The 14,648-nt window shown below is 46.0% G+C and overlaps 1 protein-coding gene across 2 annotated transcripts in view; it reads left to right on the forward strand.

Annotated features, from left to right (window-relative positions):
- Positions 1 to 14,648, forward strand: part of LOC115139388 (polypeptide N-acetylgalactosaminyltransferase 14-like) — a 116,091-nt gene that overhangs the window by 73,349 nt on the left and 28,094 nt on the right. For both annotated transcript variants that reach the window (XM_065026346.1, XM_029676707.2), the window contains one exon: positions 9,996 to 10,117. In XM_065026346.1, coding sequence (XP_064882418.1) covers positions 9,996 to 10,117 — 122 coding nt within the window. The remainder of the gene's footprint in view (positions 1 to 9,995; positions 10,118 to 14,648) is intronic.

Raw genomic sequence — 14,648 nt, forward strand, 5'->3', positions numbered from 1 at the left:
TAGATTTGTGCGTGTTGTTGTGAATTGTTAGATACTGCTACAATGTTGGAGCAAGGAACACAAACATTTCGCAACATCCGCAACAACGTCTGCGAAATATGTGTATGTGACCAATAACGTTTGATTTGATTTGAAATCTACACTGGAGTTGCTTACCTAGAAGGTTCTTGAGTGGCAGGAACATTCACTGTTACAGTTTTGACTTAAATCTACTTGAAAATCTGTGGCAAGACCTGAAAATGGTTGTCTAGCAATGATCATCATCCAATTTGACAGAGTATGAAGAATTTTGAAAATAATCATGTGCAAATGTTGCACAATCCAGGTGTGAAAAGCTCTTAGAGACTTACCCAGAAAGACTCACAGCTATAAACGCTGCCAAAAGTGCTTCTACAAAGTATTGACTCAGGGGTGTGGATATTTATGCAAATGAGATACTTATGTAAATTAAATACTTCTGTTTTTCATTTTCATACATTTGCATAAATTAAAAACATGTTTTTACTTTGTCATTATGGGGTATTGTGTGTAGATGGGTGAGAAAATGTTTTATTTCATACATTTTGAATTTAGGCTGTAACACAACAATGTAGAATAAGTCAAGGGGTGTGAATACTTTCTGAAGGCACTGTAAGTGTCATAGATACATCATGATCCCAACTAGACAACATGTTAATCTAGTCTGTGTATCTCTATAATATATTAGATCAACACATCAAAAGGTTGACTGGTATACAGTCTGAGCACTACTAAACAGGAAACTATTAGATTGCATTATGAGTCATTGTTTTCAGGAAACTCATATGTCATGATGATTATTTTGCAGCTCCCTGTGTCACCTTTTATATAAATCCACAGGGGTGTTCTCAGTGATGCCATATAAATAGCTTTTAAATAGGGCTAGTTTTAAAAAGCAAACTGAAAAAGGCTGAAAAGCAGCATGTGCGGCTTGCTAGTTAAAAGCCCTCCACCCTTTCTGTCTGTTAAGGCAGAGAGTCATCAGATTCAGCACATTATACAGTCTGTGAAATATAAAGTTGAAAAGCTGAGAGGTGGAATCAGACAGTAACGAGATGCAGATTGCTGTGCGTGGATAGAGGTGCCTCAGCGCTCAAAGGCGTTTGAAGTTCCCCTGATAGGTGGGTTCAGTGGAGGGCTAATGGATATGAACCCCATCTCACCTCACAGGCTGACAATCTGACATTCCAAAATCACCAAAAGCAGCTTCACCTAGTAACACCAAGGGGTATGGATACTATCTGACAGCATCCACCTCAGTTACTGTATAATACAGGAAGATATGGGGCTGTTTTGGTCATTGTTGAAGCCTTCAGTGTCCTAAAGTATTTCATGGTAGACTGGCGCAATAGACTGTTGTCATTGTACTCAGTGACTGAAATGCATGAAACCTCCTCTTGCAAACAAACCTAAAACCCAGTGTACCTTCTTGACTTGTTCTCAGCCTGTGACAGATAAGGGGGGGTGATGTGACAGAGCATGGATTATATCGTAAAACCTCTTTTAGAACAGTGATTAGGAGCCTTGGTGTGAAGAAATCCATTAATAAACAGTCAAAAAAAAAAACGTTCCTGCTTCAAGACCCTGTCTTTCAAAGATAATTTGTAAAAATCCAAATAACTTCACAAGTCTTCATTGTAAAGGGTTTAAAGACTGTTTCCTCTGCTTGTTCAATGAACCATAAACAATGAATGAACATGCACCTGTGGAACGGTCGTTAAGACACTAACAGTTTACAGACGGTAGGCAATTAGGGTCACAGTTATGAAAACTTAGGACACTAAAGAGGCTTTTCTACGGACCCTGAAAAACGCAAAAAGAAAGATGCCCAGGGTCCCAGCTCATCTGCGTGAATGTGCCTTAGGCATGCTGCAAGTAGGCATGAGGACTGCAGATGTGGCCACGGCAATAAATTGCAATGTCCGTACTGTGTGACGCCTAAGACAGCGCTACAGGGAGACAGGATGGACAGCTGATCGTCCTCGCAGTGGCAGACCACGTGTAACAACATCTGCACAGGATTCGTACATCCTAACATCACACCTGCGGGACAGGTACAGGATGGCAACAACAACTGCCCGAGTTACACCAAGAACGCACAGTCCCTCCATCAGTGCTCAGACTGTCCGCAATAGGCTGAGAGAGGAGGGACTGAGGGCTTGTAGGCCTGTTGTAAGGCAGGCCCTCACCAGACATCACCGGCAACAACGTCGCCTATGGACACAAACCCAGTGTCGCTGGACCAGACAGGACTGGCAAAAAGTGCTCTTCACTGACGAGTCGCGGTTTTGTCTCACCAGGGGTGATGGTCGGATTCGCATTTATCGTCGAAGGAATGAGCGCTACACCGAGGCCTGTACTCTGGAGCAGGATCGATTTGGAGGTGGAGGGTCCGTCATGGTCTGGGGCAGTGTGTCACAACATCATCGGACTGAGCTTCTTGTCATTGCAGGCAATCTCAAAGCTGTGCGTTACAGGGAAGACATCCTCCTCCATCATGTGGTACCCTTCCTGCAGGCTCATCCTGACATGACCTTCCAGCATGACAATGCCACCGGCCATACTGCTCGTTCTGTGTGTGATTTCCTGCAAGATAGGAATGTCAGTGTTCTGCCATGGCCAACGAAGAGCCCGGATCTCAATCCCATTGAGCAGATCTGGGACCTGTTGGATCGGAGGGTGAGGGCTAGGGCCATTCCCCCCAGAAATGTCCGGGAACTTGCAGGTGCCTTGGTGGAAGAGTGGGGTAACATCTCACAGCAAGAACTGGTAAATCTGGTACAGTCCATGTGGAGGAGATGCACAGCAGTACTTAATGCAGCTGGTGGCCACACCAGATACTGACTGTTACTTTTGGGACACATTATTCCATTTCTGTTAGTCACATCTGTCTGTGGAACTTGTTCAGTTTATGTCTCAGTTGTTGAATCTTGTTATGTTAATACAAAGATTTACACATGTTAAGTTTGCTGAAAATAAATGTAGTTGACAGTGAGAGGACGTTTCTTTTTTTGCTGAGTTTAGGTGAAGCTTTTCAGTGATTCTCTGTTTGGAAATATGGACCTGGCTCATCAGAAAACGCCATTGATCTGGCAGGGTGGCAGGAACATCATCAAACAGTGAGTGGGTGTGGGGAGAAACAGAGGGGGGGTCCTCTGTAGCTCAGCCGTAAGAACATGGCTCTTGCAATGCCAGGATCGTGTGATCGTTTCCCGGCACTACCCATACATAAAAAATGTACGCACGTATGACTGTGAGTGCATTTTGGATGAAAGCGTCTGCTCAATGGCATATATTATATTAAGGGTGAAGGGGGTGTGGGGGGAGGATTAAAGAGTGTGGCGATGAGGAGGGGGGCTGAAGGGGCTAGGTATGGAGTGGGTGATGGTGTTTATATACAACAGTGTTACAGTTTAATGAAACCCATTTGGACGGGGCCTCTGCCACACTATGATTGCTCAGTAGGTTGGTCGTTGTAATGACGGATAGTCCTCTGGGCCATTTACGTGTGCAGGGCCATTTACGTGTGCAGCTGTGAGGTTTTTTAGAGCCCTGCAATCACAGGTCTGCCTGTCGAGACCTGCCATTGCTTGCTATCATTTTTCATTCGGACCCTGGGATTGATATTGACTTTTACGGGTCAGTTATGAACATGGGTGGCAGGTAGCCTAGTGGTTAAGAGTGTTGGCCCAGTAACTGAAAGGTTGCTGGTTCAAATCCCTGGGCCGACTAGTTGATATACCCTTGAGCTAAGCACTTAACCCTAATTGCGCCTGCAAGTCACTCTGGATGAGAGTGTCTACTAAATTACTTAAATGTAATGTTGATGAGGGAGCACATTTGAATGGAATGGGATGATGATTTGAAATCTGTAGCCAACAAGTGCTGTTTGAAATAGTTGTTCTCGTGTATGTCGTTGTGGCGAGACAGGAGTGTGAGGCATTATGGGTAATTAGATTCCAGCTGTACTAATGAAAAGCAGAGACCTCCAATCTCAAGACGACAACTTCCAAGATTCCACCCACAACAATAAGAAATGTCTCTCCGATAATACCTAATCAAGTAAAAAAAGTCATTACAACACCAATTAGATTGTATCTTTAAACCAATTCAGGGGTTTTCTCAAAAACAAATGGTGTCACTAGGCTGTTGTTATGCAGTCCTCTTTTTATTCCTGGAGCTGGAGGTTTCATTAGCCACCCTCAGTGTTCCACTACAGTGTTGATGAGCGTGTTTGTGTGTAGGGGGCCTGGGTGTAGTTAACAGTCTTTAATGCTACAAACAGCAGAAGCTGTTATGCAATGTCAACCTCTATCAGCCTTTATTAGTGAATGTAATCACTATGCACACGCACACACACACACACACACACACACACACACACACACACACACACACACACACACACACACACACACACACACACACACACACACACACACACACACACACACACACACACACACACACACACACACACACAGAAGTCAACTTAGCTGATTTATGATTTATTCTCACTCACTCTCTCTCTCTCTCTCTCGCTCTTTCTTTCCCTCTCTTTCTCTCTCCCTCTTGCTTTCTCTCTCCCTCTTGCTTTCTCTCTCCCTCTTGCTTTCTCTCTCCCTCTTGCTTTCTCTCTCCCTCTTGCTTTCTCTCTCTCACTCTGGTCTGTAAAGGCATCTACCGCAGCAACCCTCCTTTAACACGAGCTCTGTTCTGTACAGAGTCAGGCTTCCTCTAGCAACTGTTGAGGGGAGGTGAGCTCAGCCATCCAGAAAATAAAGTGTTATTGAGGATGAAATGGTTTTTTTAATTGGCTGGAGTCCCGGCGTAGTGCGGAACTTACAGGGGAGTCCTGCAATTTCATACAATGACACTCCGTCCTATGTCAGGGACTATTGATTTCGCTCTTTAGACCAGACAGAATGTCTGATCATTGAGACTTCTTAACAGTGTGATGTCCCATTTAGGCCCTCATCTCTAAGGGCTGTAATTGCTTCGCTGCACCATAAACAGACACAAATGGCTTTTTTAAAACCTCCCTTGTCTCCATGCATGAAATGGACAATACAGGGACTTCACTGTGTTCAGAATATCTGAGAAGAAACACTTACAACATCATATTTGACAGTGGTTGAGTTTAGACACGGTGGTTGGGTTTAGACACGGTGGTTGGGTTTAGACACGGTGGTTGGGTTTAGACACGGTGGTTGGGTTTAGACACGGTGGTTGAGTTTAGATACGGTGGTTGAGTTTAGACACGGTGGTTGAGTTTAGATACGGTGGTTGAGTTTAGACACGGTGGTTGAGTTTAGACACGGTGGTTGAGTTTAGACACAGTGGTTGGGTTTAGACACGGTGGTTGGGTTTAGACACGGTGGTTGAGTTTAGACACGGTGGTTGGGTTTAGACACGGTGGTTGGGTTTAGACACGGTGGTTGAGTTTAGACACGGTGGTTGAGTTTAGACACGGTGGTTGGGTTTAGACAAGGTGGTTGAGTTTAGACACGGTGGTTGAGTTTAGACACGGTGGTTGAGTTTAGACACGGTGGTTGAGTTTAGACACGGTGGTTGGGTTTAGACACGGTGGTTGAGTTTAGACACGGTGGTTGAGTTTAGACACGGTGGTTGAGTTTAGACACTGTGGTTGAGTTTAGACACGGTGGTTGAGTTTAGACACGGTGGTTGAGTTTAGACACGGTGGTTGGGTTTAGACATGGTGGTTGGGTTTAGACACGGTGGTTGAGTTTAGACACGGTGGTTGAGTTTAGACACGGTGGTTGAGTTTAGACACGGTGGTTGGGTTTAGAGTTGGGTTTAGACACGGTGGTTGAGTTTAGACACGGTGGTTGAGTTTAGATACGGTGGTTGGGTTTAGACACGGTGGTTGGGTTTAGACACGGTGGTTGAGTTTAGACACGGTGGTTGAGTTTAGACACGGTGGTTGAGTTTAGACACGGTGGTTGGGTTTAGACACGGTGGTTGGGTTTAGACACGGTGGTTGAGTTTAGACACGGTGGTTGAGTTTAGACACGGTGGTTGGGTTTAGAGTTGGGTTTAGACACGGTGGTTGAGTTTAGACACGGTGGTTGAGTTTAGACACGGTGGTTGGGTTTAGACACGGTGGTTGGGTTTAGACACGGTGGTTGAGTTTAGACACGGTGGTTGAGTTTAGACACGGTGGTTGAGTTTAGACACGGTGGTTGGGTTTAGACACGGTGGTTGGGTTTAGACACGGTGGTTGGGTTTAGACACGGTGGTTGAGTTTAGACACGGTGGTTGGGTTTAGACACGGTGGTTGGGTTTAGACACGGTGGTTGAGTTTAGACACGGTGGTTGAGTTTAGACACGGTGGTTGGGTTTAGACACGGTGGTTGAGTTTAGACACGGTGGTTGAGTTTAGACACGGTGGTTGGGTTTAGACACGGTGGTTGGGTTTAGACACGGTGGTTGGGTTTAGACACGGTGGTTGGGTTTAGACACGGTGGTTGAGTTTAGACACGGTGGTTGGGTTTAGACACGGTGGTTGGGTTTAGATATGGTGGTTGGGTTTAGACACGGTGGTTGAGTTTAGACACGGTGGTTGGGTTTAGACACAGTGGTTGGGTTTAGACACGGTGGTTGAGTTTAGACACGGTGGTTGGGTTTAGACACAGTGGTTGGGTTTAGACACGGTGGTTGAGTTTAGACACGGTGGTTGAGTTTAGACACGGTGGTTGGGTTTAGACACGGTGGTTGGGTTTAGACACGGTGGTTGAGTTTAGACACGGTGGTTGAGTTTAGACACGGTGGTTGGGTTTAGACACGGTGGTTGAGTTTAGACACGGTGGTTGGGTTTAGACACGGTGGTTGAGTTTAGACACGGTGGTTGAGTTTAGACACGGTGGTTGGGTTTAGACACGGTGGTTGAGTTTAGACACGGTGGTTAGGTTTAGACACGGTGGTTGAGTTTAGACACGGTGGTTGGGTTTAGACACGGTGGTTGGGTTTAGACACGGTGGTTGAGTTTAGACACGGTGGTTGGGTTTAGACACGGTGGTTGAGTTTAGACACGGTGGTTGGGTTTAGACACGGTGGTTGGGTTTAGACACGGTGGTTGGGTTTAGACACGGTGGTTGGGTTTAGACACGGTGGTTGGGTTTAGACACGGTGGTTGGGTTTAGACACGGTGGTTGGGTTTAGACACGGTGGTTGAGTTTAGACACGGTGGTTGAGTTTAGACACGGTGGTTGGGTTTAGACACGGTGGTTGGGTTTAGACACAGTGGTTGAGTTTAGACACGGTGGTTGAGTTTAGACACGGTGGTTGGGTTTAGACACGGTGGTTGGGTTTAGACACGGTGGTTGAGTTTAGACACGGTGGTTGGGTTTAGACACGGTGGTTGGGTTTAGACACGGTGGTTGGGTTTAGACACGGTGGTTGAGTTTAGACACGGTGGTTGAGTTTAGACACGGTGGTTGGGTTTAGAGTTGGGTTTAGACACGGTGGTTGAGTTTAGACACGGTGGTTGAGTTTAGACACGGTGGTTGAGTTTAGACACGGTGGTTGGGTTTAGACACGGTGGTTGAGTTTAGACACGGTGGTTGGGTTTAGACACGGTGGTTGGGTTTAGACACGGTGGTTGGGTTTAGACACGGTGGTTGGGTTTAGACACGGTGGTTGGGTTTAGACACGGTGGTTGAGTTTAGACACGGTGGTTGAGTTTAGACACGGTGGTTGGGTTTAGACACGGTGGTTGAGTTTAGACACGGTGGTTGAGTTTAGACACGGTGGTTGGGTTTAGACACGGTGGTTGGGTTTAGACACGGTGGTGGGGTTTAGACACGGTGGTTGGGTTTAGACACGGTGGTTGAGTTTAGACACGGTGGTTGGGTTTAGACACGGTGGTTGGGTTTAGACACGGTGGTTGGGTTTAGATACGGTGGTTGGGTTTAGACACGGTGGTTGAGTTTAGACACGGTGGTTGGGTTTAGACACGGTGGTTGGGTTTAGACACGGTGGTTGAGTTTAGACACGGTGGTTGAGTTTAGACACGGTGGTTGGGTTTAGACACGGTGGTTGGGTTTAGACACGGTGGTTGGGTTTAGACACGGTGGTTGGGTTTAGACACGGTGGTTGGGTTTAGACACGGTGGTTGAGTTTAGACACGGTGGTTGAGTTTAGACACGGTGGTTGGGTTTAGACACGGTGGTTGGGTTTAGACACGGTGGTTGAGTTTAGACACGGTGGTTGGGTTTAGACACGGTGGTTGAGTTTAGACACGGTGGTTGAGTTTAGACACGGTGGTTGGGTTTAGACACGGTGGTTGGGTTTAGACACGGTGGTTGGGTTTAGACACGGTGGTTGAGTTTAGACACGGTGGTTGGGTTTAGACACGGTGGTTGGGTTTAGACACGGTGGTTGGGTTTAGATACGGTGGTTGGGTTTAGACACAGTGGTTGAGTTTAGACACGGTGGTTGGGTTTAGACACGGTGGTTGGGTTTAGACACGGTGGTTGAGTTTAGACACGGTGGTTGAGTTTAGACACGGTGGTTGGGTTTAGACACGGTGGTTGGGTTTAGACACGGTGGTTGGGTTTAGACACGGTGGTTGAGTTTAGACACGGTGGTTGAGTTTAGACACGGTGGTTGAGTTTAGACACGGTGGTTGGGTTTAGACACGGTGGTTGGGTTTAGACACGGTGGTTGAGTTTAGACACGGTGGTTGGGTTTAGACACGGTGGTTGAGTTTAGACACGGTGGTTGGGTTTAGACACGGTGGTTGGGTTTAGACACGGTGGTTGAGTTTAGACACGGTGGTTGAGTTTAGACACGGTGGTTGGGTTTAGAGTTGGGTTTAGACACGGTGGTTGAGTTTAGACACGGTGGTTGAGTTTAGACACGGTGGTTGGGTTTAGACACGGTGGTTGGGTTTAGACACGGTGGTTGAGTTTAGACACGGTAGTTGAGTTTAGATACGGTGGTTGAGTTTAGACACGGTGGTTGGGTTTAGACACGGTGGTTGGGTTTAGAGTTGGGTTTAGACACGGTGGTTGAGTTTAGACACGGTGGTTGAGTTTAGACACGGTGGTTGGGTTTAGACACGGTGGTTGGGTTTAGACACGGTGGTTGAGTTTAGACACGGTAGTTGAGTTTAGACACGGTGGTTGAGTTTAGACACGGTGGTTGGGTTTAGACACGGTGGTTGGGTTTAGACACGGTGGTTGGGTTTAGACACGGTGGTTGGGTTTAGACACGGTGGTTGGGTTTAGATACGGTTGGTTGGGTTTAGACACGGTGGTTGAGTTTAGACACGGTGGTTGGGTTTAGACACGGTGGTTGAGTTTAGACACGGTGGTTGGGTTTAGACACGGTGGTTGGGTTTAGACACGGTGGTTGGGTTTAGACACGGTGGTTGGGTTTAGATACGGTGGTTGGGTTTAGACACGGTGGTTGGGTTTAGATACGGTGGTTGGGTTTAGACACAGTGGTTGGGTTTAGACACGGTAGTTGGGTTTAGACAAGGTGGTTGGGTTTAGACACGCGGTTGGGTTTAGATACGGTGGTTGGGTTTAGACACGCGGTTGGGTTTAGACACGGTGGTTGGGTTTAGACACGGTGGTTGGGTTTAGACACGGTGGTTGGGTTTAGACACGGTGGTTGGGTTTAGACACGGTGGTTGGGTTTAGACACGGTGGTTGGGTTTAGACACGGTGGTTGGGTTTAGATACGGTGGTTGGGTTTAGACACGGTGGTTGAGTTTAGACACGGTGGTTGGGTTTAGACACGGTGGTTGGGTTTAGACACGGTGGTTGAGTTTAGACACGGTGGTTGGGTTTAGACACGGTGGTTGGGTTTAGATACGGTGGTTGGGTTTAGACACGGTGGTTGGGTTTAGACACGGTGGTTGAGTTTAGACACAGACAGACACAGGTAGGTAGACACACACAGCAGTGGTTAGAGATAAGAATCTCCCTTTCTTTTCCCCTCTTTGACAGGTCTGATCCGCTCCAGGGTTCGTGGGGCGGACGCGGCTAAGGCCGGGGTCCTGACCTTCCTGGACAGTCACTGTGAGGTCAACAAAGACTGGCTGCCTCCGCTGCTCCAGAGGATCAAAGAGGTACATTTCAGGCAGTGACACATCCTACATCTACAGTAACAGTACAGGCAGTGACACATCCTACATCTACAGTAACAGTACAGGCAGTGACACTACATCTACAGTAACAGTACAGGCAGTGACACATCCTACATCTACAGTAACAGTACAGGCAGTGACACATTCTACATCTACAGTAACAGTACAGGCAGTGACACATTCTACATCTACAGTAACAGTACAGGCAGTGACACTACATCTACAGTAACAGTACAGGCAGTGACACTACATCTACAGTAACAGTACGGGCAGTGGCACCACATCTACAGTAACAGCATAGGCAGTGACACTACATCTACTGTAACAGTACAGGCAGTGACACAGTACAGGCATCTACACAGTATCAGTACAGGCAGTGACACTACATCTACAGTAACAGTACAGGCAGTGACACATCCTACATCTACAGTAACAGTACAGGCAGTGACACTACATCTACTGTAACAGTACAGGCAGTGACACTACATCTACAGTAACAGTACAGGCAGTAACACTACATCTACGGTAACAGTACAGGCAGTGACACTACATCTACAGTAACAGTACAGGCAGTAACACTACATCTACGGTAACAGCATAGGCAGTGACACTACATCTACAGTAACAGTATAGGCAGTGACACTACATCTACTGTAACAGTACAGGCAGTGACACTACATCTACAGTATCAGTACAGGCAGTGACACATCCTACATCTACAGTAACAGTACAGGCAGTAACACTACATCTACGGTAACAGCATAGGCAGTGGCACCACATCTACAGTAACAGCATAGGCAGTGACACTACATCTACTGTAACAGTAAAGGCAGTGACACTACATCTACAGTATCAGTACAGGCAGTGACACTACATCTACAGTAACAGTACAGGCAGTGACACTACATCTACAGTAACAGTACAGGCAGTGGCACTACATCTACAGTAACAGTACGGGCAGTGGCACTACATCTACAGTAACAGTACGGGCAGTGGCACCACATCTACAGTAACAGTACAGGCAGTGACACTACATCTACTGTAACAGTACAGGCAGTGACACTACATCTACAGTATCAGTACAGGCAGTGACACTACATCTACATTAACAGTACAGGCAGTGACACTACATCTACATTAACAGTACAGGCAGTAGCACTACATCTACAGTAACAATACAGGCAGTGCCACTACATCTACAGTAACAGTACAGGCAGTGGCACTACATCTACAGTAACAGTACAGGCAGTGACACATCCTACATCTACAGTAACAGTACAGGCAGTGACACTACATCTACAGTAACAGTACAGGCAGTGACACTACATCTACAGTAACAGTACAGGCAGTGACACATCCTACATCTACAGTAACAGTACAGGCAGTGACACTACATCTACAGTAACAGTACAGGCAGTGACACTACATCTACAGTAACAGTACGGGCAGTGGCACCACATCTACAGTAACAGCATAGGCAGTGACACTACATCTACTGTAACAGTACAGGCAGTGACACTACATCTACAGTATCAGTACAGGCAGTGACACTACATCTACAGTAACAGTACAGGCAGTGACACATCCTACATCTACAGTAACAGTACAGGCAGTGACACTACATCTACTGTAACAGTACAGGCAGTGACACTACATCTACAGTAACAGTACAGGCAGTGACACATCCTACATCTACAGTAACAGTACAGGCAGTGACACTACATCTACAGTAACAGTACAGGCAGTAACACTACATCTACGGTAACAGCATAGGCAGTGACACTACATCTACAGTAACAGTACGGGCAGTGGCACCACATCTACAGTAACAGCATAGGCAGTGACACTACATCTACTGTAACAGTACAGGCAGTGACACTACATCTACAGTATCAGTACAGGCAGTGACACTACATCTACAGTAACAGTACAGGCAGTGGCACTACATCTACAGTAACAGTACGGGCAGTGGCACCACATCTACAGTAACAGCATAGGCAGTGACACTACATCTACTGTAACAGTACAGGCAGTGACACTACATCTACAGTATCAGTACAGGCAGTGATACTACATCTACAGTAACAGTACAGGCAGTGGCACTACATCTACAGTAACAGTACAGGCAGTGGCACTACATCTACAGTAACAGTACGGGCAGTGGCACCACATCTACAGTAACAGTACAGGCAGTGACACTACATCTACTGTAACAGTACAGGCAGTGACACTACATCTACAGTATCAGTACAGGCAGTGACACTACATCTACATTAACAGTACAGGCAGTGACACTACATCTACATTAACAGTACAGGCAGTAGCACTACATCTACAGTAACAATACAGGCAGTGCCACTACATCTACAGTAACAGTACAGGCAGTGGCACTACATCTACAGTAACAGTACAGGCAGTGACACTACATCTACAGTAACAGTACAGGCAGTGACACTACATCTACAGTAACAGTACAGGCAGTGACATTACATCTACATTAACAGTACAGGCAGTGACACTACATCTACAGTAACAGTACAGGCAGTAACACTACATCTACAGTAACAGTACAGGCAGTGACACTACATTTACAGTAACAGTACAGGCAGTGACACTACATCTACAGTAATAGTACAGGCAGTGACACTACATCTACAGTAACAGTACAGGCAGTGACACATCCTACATCTACAGTAACAGTACAGGCAGTGACACTACATCTACAGTAACAGTACAGGCAGTGACACTACATTTACAGTAACAGTACAGGCAGTGACACATCCTACATCTACAGTAACAGTACAGGCAGTGACACATCCTACATCTACAGTAACAGTACAGGCAGTGACACTACATTTACAGTAACAGTACAGGCAGTGACACATCCTACATCTACAGTAACAGTCCAGAAAGTGACACTACATCTACAGTAACAATACAGGCAGTGACACATCCTACATCTACAGTAACAGTACAGGCAGTGACACATCCTACATCTACAGTAACAATAAAGGCAGTGACACTACATCTACAGTAACAGTACAGGCAGTGACACATCCTACATCTACAGTAACAGTCCAGAAAGTGACACTACATCTACAGTAACAGTACAGGCAGTGACACATCCTACATCTACAGTAACAGTCCAGAAAGTGACACTACATCTACAGTAACAATACAGGCAGTGACACATCCTACATCTACAGTAACAGTACAGGCAGTGACACATCCTACATCTACAGTAACAATACAGGCAGTGACGCATCCTACATCTACAGTAACAGTACAGGCAGTGACGCATCCTACATCTACAGTAACAATAAAGGCAGTGACGCATCCTACATCTATAGTAACAGTACAGGCAGTAACACTACATCTACAGTAACAGTACAGGCAGTGACACATCCTACATCTACAGTAACAGTACAGGCAGTGACACTACATCTACAGTAACAGTACAGGCAGTAACACTACATCTACAGTAACAGTACAGGCAGTAACACTACATCTACAGTAACAGTACAGGCAGTGACACATCCTACATCTACAGTAACAGTACAGGCAGTGACACTACATCTACAGTAACATTACAGGCAGTGATACTATATCTACAGTAACAGTACAGGCAGTGACACTACATCTACAGTAACAGTACAGGCAGTAACACTACATCTACAGTAACAGTACAGGCAGTGACACTACATCTACAGTAACAGTACAGGCAGTGACACATCCTACATCTACAGTAACAGTACAGGCAGTGACACATCCTACATCTACAGTAACAGTACAGGCAGTAACACTACATCTACAGTAACAGTACAGGCAGTGACACATCCTGCATCTACAGTAACAGTACAGGCAGTGACACTACATCTACTGTAACAGTACAGGCAGTGACGCTACATCTACAGTAACAGTACAGGCAGTAACACTACATTTACAGTAACAATACAGGCAGTGACACTACATCTACAGTAACAGTACAGGCAGTGACACTACATCTACAGTAACAGTACAGGCAGTGACACTACATCTACAGTAACAGTACAGGCAGTGACACTACATCTATGGTAACAGTACAGGCAGTAACACTACATCTACAGTAACAGTACAGGCAGTGACACATCCTGCATCTACAGTAACAGTACAGGCAGTGACACTACATCTACTGTAACAGTACAGGCAGTGACGCTACATCTACAGTAACAGTACAGGCAGTAACACTACATTTACAGTAACAATACAGGCAGTGACACTACATCTACAGTAACAGTACAGGCAGTGACACTACATCTACAGTAACAGTACAGGCAGTGACACTACATCTACAGTAACAGTACAGGCAGTAACACTACATCTACAGTAACAGTACAGGCAGTGACACTACATCTACAGTAACAGTACAGGCAGTGACACTACATCTACAATAACAGTACAGGCAGTGACACATCCTAGGCATACTCTATACCTTCTGATGGATAACCCAGAATAGAAAGAATATCCACCCCAT

The sequence above is a fragment of the Oncorhynchus nerka genome, linkage group LG13, assembly GCF_034236695.1.
Source record: "Oncorhynchus nerka isolate Pitt River linkage group LG13, Oner_Uvic_2.0, whole genome shotgun sequence".
Taxonomy (NCBI): Eukaryota; Metazoa; Chordata; class Actinopteri; order Salmoniformes; family Salmonidae; genus Oncorhynchus; species Oncorhynchus nerka.